At 37.3% G+C, this 6,000-nt stretch overlaps 1 protein-coding gene across 14 annotated transcripts in view; it reads right to left on the reverse strand.

Moving 5' to 3' along the window:
• The window catches only part of Rragb (Ras related GTP binding B), a 45,199-nt gene extending 39,863 nt beyond the window's left edge, over positions 1-5,336 (reverse strand). For 4 of the 14 annotated variants that reach the window (XM_023708426.1, XM_023708436.1, XM_023708427.1 and 1 more), the window contains exons 1-3: positions 4,707-5,284; positions 3,783-3,855; positions 597-696 (exon numbers count right to left, since the gene is read on the reverse strand). In XM_023708426.1, coding sequence (XP_023564194.1) covers positions 597-696; positions 3,783-3,855; positions 4,707-4,798 — 265 coding nt within the window. In that variant the 5' untranslated portion in view covers positions 4,799-5,284. The other 10 variants (XM_023708431.1, XM_004648200.2, XM_023708435.1 and 7 more) reach the window with 7 other exon arrangements.
• Positions 5,337-6,000: the final 664 nt, after the last annotated feature.

The following is a 6,000-nucleotide window of genomic DNA, read 5'->3' on the forward strand; positions in this document are numbered from 1 at the left end:
CTAGGTTCATTGTCCTGGCAGCAAAGGTTACCTAGCAAGTCTATACTAAAATCAAACCATCAAAGTAATAATATATTTTTCACATCAGAGCAAAAACTCCAAAGAGAATATCTACGTGCATGTAGGAAAAGGAAAATAAGTATCAAAGTACAGATCAAGGTACTGCCCATCTTTCTGACCCCTGTAGTAACCTCTCAACAAGGACAATGACTATTTAAAAATTCTTAAAAGCCTTTATTATATGTCTGTTAATTCCTATTAATTACCTTTTATATAATAGCAAAAACAAACACTATCACACCAAAATGAACAAACAAAAAGGTATCTGAGCTTATATAAGAACTATCAGGATAAACAAGAATTTGGACAGCGGCACCCCACATTATGGGCAAACTTAAAAGGAAAGAACTCTACAAGAGAACAAGGAGCAATAAGTAGAATTAGGTCACTTTTCTCTAAGAAAGAATAAAGTAGGGAAACGTGCTCCAAAACAAATCCTTCAACCTGTTCATCCCCAAGCTACTGCAACCAAATGTGTTATGCATATTATTAATACTTAAGATCACCTCACTTTACAATAAGATAGAACATCTTACTTGTTGCACCAAGGCGACGTGTGTCCCTGGCAATATAATTTGCAAAGATAATAGATCTCATGCTGGTCTTACCAGATCCACTTTTACCCATCAACAGCACCTAGGATAAAAAGTGGGAAAAAGAGGAAAAAGTTAGAAATCTAGAGAAAATCTAGTATAAAAGATCCATCTCTCTCCCTATTTGATGTTGTACTAAAATGACTGTGCCAATAACCTGGTGCAGAAACTTATAATTAAGTAAACAGCTTCCCAATCAACAGTAAATACAGACAGACCTAGCATTCCAGGAGCCAGGCACTTATTTACCTACCATAGGTCACATATTCTTTGGGAAATTAAATTGCAGAAGATTTGTATTAGTAATATATATTATTTATGTATTTAAAATTAGGTTAAGAAAATTCCATCCTAAAAGGAAACTAAATCCTGTTTTCCCATAACTGAACTACTAGCAGGGCATTTCAGCTTAACTAAAGGTCTTCTTATTCCTGTTCAAAGTCAACCTTTCTATCAGTAGCCTAGATATCATTACTTTCACTTACTTTTTTTTTTTAATTTTATTTATTTATTTGTGGGGGGGCCAGCGCAGCCCACCAGGGGGCGGGGCTGGCTGGCATGTGCTGCTGGGGGATTGAACCGCGGTCCCTGTGCTTTGCTAAGCTTGTTCTAAGTAGGTGCTTCAGACCACTGAGCCATCTCACCAGCCCTTAAATTTTATTTATTTATTTGTGTGTGTGTAAACTTTCACTTACTTCTTCAACATTGCTCTATTAATCTTTTTTTTTTTTTTTTTGGTGGAACCGGGGATTGAACTCAGGCCCTTGTGCTTGCTAGGGAAAGGTTTATTCTACAGAACCATCTCTCTGGCCCCTGTTCTATTAATTATTGACACTTTTTTTCTTTTTAAAATTTCCCCATGGTCTACAGGATCAAATCCTTAAACTACACATAAGAGCCTCCTTGATCTAGTTTACCTACTTCTGTGTTTATCTTCTGCCCTCCTAGCATGAATCTTTAAGCACTCAATCACACTGAACTGAACATCTTGTAGTCCTTTTGCTCCCAGTCATCTGGGAATTCCTGCATCTTTGTTTTTGTTTCATACTGTACTGTATGCCACAAATGTTCCATTCTCTTTTCTTCTTTCAACTAAGTTTCATTTATCCTTCAAAACTTGGTTCAGTAATCATATCCTGAAAAACCACCAACAACCCCAATATATTACACTGGCTTACAGGTCTTATCTCTGTTTTCCCTTGGTACTTTTTATGTTTATTTATTTATTTATTTACTTACTTACTTACTTACTTTGGTGGTACCAGGGATCAAACTCAGGGCCCTGCACTTGCAAGGCAAATACTTATTCCACTGAGCTATCTCCCCAGCCCTATTTTCTTTTTTTTCCCCCTGTGGTACATTTTAATCATTACAAAGACCATAATGTATTTCAGGCACTCATCCTAAATGGCAAAGAGTACCTCTGGTGCCTAACATACAATATATTGTTAGAATCCGTTTATCTAAAGAATGAATAAGCTATCAAAGCAAAGTTATAAAACAAGAGAGTTTTAACATTGAGAATTATTTTGTGGAAAGAGTGGTCTTATGAATGTAAACAGCCTTCTTGTGAATGGTAGTATCTAACACAAAGAAAAACACTTATCAAAGATGCTGTATATTGGGGGCCGGGGAGATGGCTCAGTAGAATAAATGCTTGCCTGGCAAGCATAAGGGCCTGAGTTCAATCCCTGATTCTGCCAAAAAAAGAAGAAAATGGTGTACATTAATATATTAAAAAGGCATAAGAATAAGCTATGAAAACAAAGTTATAAAACGAGAGTTTTTAACAATGAGAATTATCTGTGGAAAGAATGGTTTTATGAATGTAAACAGCCTTTTTGTGAACGGTAGTATCTAACACAGAAAGAAAAACACCGTCAAAGATGTTACATATTAATGTATTAAAAAGGTATTCTGTAAACTGGTCATGGTTGACCATGCCTATAATCCCAGCACTCAAGAGGCTTAGGAAAGAGGATCACCGTAAGTTTGGAGCCAACCTGGGCTACATAGTGAGTTCAAGTCCAGCCTGAACTACACGTCAAGAACTTGTCTCAAAAAATAAAACAAAAAAAATAAAATTTACTACAATAATCTTAAATAATATTCAAGAATTCTTTCAAATATAAATTTATTAAATACAGTTCTAAGTACTGTGTTTTTCACATGCAAGGGATACATGTTTCACCTTCAACCTTAAGATATTTTATAAAAACTTACTATAAATATAAGAAATATTAATGAAAATTGCATTCAGGCTGAATTCAGTTTAGCAATTGAGCTATGTAATTTTATTTCACTGAAGAAATCTCACCGCTGAATTAGTCTTTAAAGCTGCAACAAAAAAAAGCTTTTTTAAAAAAATGTTAACCAAAAATCAATGATTATATACGTTTCTGGAGTGCAGCATGTTTTGATACATGTATACAATGTGAAATGATTAAACAAGTATAATTTTTGCTCTTAATCATGTAGAAATTTCTGGTATTTTAGGCATCCTTGTTGATAGTAACTTTAGACAGGCTCATGATAAACATTGCCTTAGCAAACTGGAATTACTGAACTGGTAAATATATTTGTTTTTCAATACAAAGATCTTACCTCAAACGTTTATAAAAGTCTATTACCAAGCTAATCATGCTAAATACTCAGCTAAGGGCTTTACTGTCATTTGTTTGTTTAAGCCTCACACAAAACCTATGAAATAGGTAATATTACCATTTCAGAAATGGGAAAAGTGAAACTCCAAAAAAGTTAATAAACTTGCCTCAGAACTGCACTGTTAGTGATTCTGCCTAAATCCAAAGTTGGGGCATAGAACCATAAGAGCACAATGAAAATAGTATAAGTTACAGCGGGAGACGTTCCCTGTAAGGTCTTATAGTAGTAACATATTGAGTTGATCTAAAAATAAATGTGCAGGCACAGGCCTAAGTAATGTGTGCATGTGATGTGATTCAGTCAAATTTGTACATTAGAAAAATTAAATTTGACAGCAAAGAAGAGGATGAGAGTCAAGAAGACCACATAGAAGTTTTCTGGAGTGTGTGTGTGTGTGTGTGTGTGTGTGTGTGTGTGTGTATGCGCATGTATGTGTGCAATACATTTCTGAATACAAATTCTTACCTGTACCTTCGTGTTTCTGGTGTACCTAATGCATCTTACCTTTTTCTTCATGGCTGTATTTGGTAGCACCCACCTGCAGATACAAACCAAAAGATAGTTTCCATGAACCACTTTGCTTTAGCAATTAAAGAAAAACAAATAAATGTGGAAATGTAAAAGTGCATATTTAAAATGATAGCTGAGTACAGTTATGTGGAGGACCTCAGTTTATTAAAGGCCCTTATCTGCCTAAATTACAAAACTGAGTTTATTTTCACTATTCCCTAACTATAACCTATGAAGATAGCTCCTAGAAAGATTTGTTTAGGAATACAAATGACTTATTAAATTCAAGAGTTATTTTTTCATCATCTTCAGAAATTAAAGCAATACGCAGACTATATATAAAACACTATTTTCACATTTGACTATCTCTATTTTTTCAAGTTCAGCTATTTTTGAAATCCAGAAGTATCCTTGGTCCTTCAGCAGTCCTTCAAAGTAGTGTTTCAATCATTAAAGGCACAAAACCCATATAATAACACAAATCTCAGATTCAGGTACAAATCAACTTAAAAAGCACTCTAAAACTACTAGTCTCTGAGAAAATATTAATCCTCTTCAAAGTTTTCTTATCCTCAACGTGGAAATATCTAATCGATTGCCTTTATTTATCTAAAGTAACTCAGATCTGTCTTTTTAATTAGAACAATCCACATGCACCAAGAATATCCTCAGCCCCATTCCAAGCCTGTTTCTGCCCAGTTAGCACTAGTCCTCTTTTCAGTTTATTCTGTGGTCAAAATCACGACACTACGATATCAATCGACTCTATTATTAAAGTGAAAGAATTTATCATGAGGGATTGGAAGGTATTCTAATTTACAATACTCTCTTCAACTACAGAACCCTCCCTTCAGGTTTACCATAACACGCTTCACCCACCCTAGCGATTCTTCTGGTTCCCCTAATGGAGGTTCCATTCTCGGCCCCAGATTTTCTTTCTCCATCTTTTTCTCAGAGTCATATTCTTCCATCGTGCAACAAGTGCTTTCCGGTCCCTTCTAAATCCACAGTACTCTATTTGTCCTTGTTCACCCCCTTAACTGCCTATTCTCATGGCCCGCAGTCCTTAGGCCAGCCCAGTTCTTGCCTCCTTCTTTGTCCACTGGGGAGGCTCTTTCCCCACGATTACCTTTACCGCCCTAAACTTGGTCTCAAGGAAAACCCGAGCAGGCCAGCTCAAAGGCGAAGTTATTCGGTGGCGTAAGAAAGGATGACAGGGAAAAAAGAGACGAGTTGGGGACTCGTCCGGAGTTTGGGCCTCAGGCCCCGAGGTCTCAAAACCTAGAAGTAACTTCACCGGCAAAGAGGTGGGCACCGCAAAGGCAGAGGCGGCAGAAAGAGCGGAACCCTGCCTTAGAGACTAAGCAGTGACCTACTCCTCTGGCTGGCAGCTGTGGAGACTGGCCACCCAGGTGAGTCAGCCAATAGGTTACGACCTAAGCGCTTGCCCTTCAGGAGCCCAGGTACCTCACAGCAGCTACCAGACCGCAGGCCACGATCACGTGAGTACCGGCGTAAACCCGAGACTGTCACGTGACGGCCGACTCTAGGGGCGGGTAGGCCAGTATGAATACCATAGAGACTGTTCTGAGAAAGCCAGAGTGCCGCCTGTCGCCATCGCTGGTGTGGTCCTAGTGAGACTGTGAGCTACGCAGTCCGTTTAGCCCCACCCTGTTACTGAGTGGAATTAAAGGAGAGGGTTATTTCATTGCTTTGCAGCTAAAGGTTTTTACTGCTGCTTACCCTTAAGGATTTTAAGAGCGGAACAGCAAACTTATCTTTTACGTATTGCTATTCTCTGCAGCTAAGCTTGCAATGAATGCTTATTTTTTAGTACATGAGTGAGTACATGTTTACATTCTTGTGTAGCTGGTACATGTGCATAACATAATTCCTTTTTCTCATCCCTTTTCCCTCCCTTCACTCTCCCTTCTCTTGATCTCCTTCCCATTTGATAAAGATTTGTCTTCCACTTTCTATTTTCTATCTTTTATTTTGCTCTTTATGTATAATTAGAATTTCTCATGAATGAAACCATGTGATGTTCAGGCTTGCGTGTCTGATTTATTTCAGTAAACATTATGGTCTCAAGATGCATCTATTTCCTAAAAATAACTCTAGTTTATCTTTCTTTATGGTAGAGTAGTGGTGTGTAAAAACCACATATTTTATT

This window comes from Octodon degus, unplaced genomic scaffold, assembly GCF_000260255.1.
Source record: "Octodon degus isolate 3935 unplaced genomic scaffold, OctDeg1.0 scaffold00360, whole genome shotgun sequence".
Taxonomy (NCBI): domain Eukaryota; kingdom Metazoa; phylum Chordata; class Mammalia; order Rodentia; family Octodontidae; genus Octodon; species Octodon degus.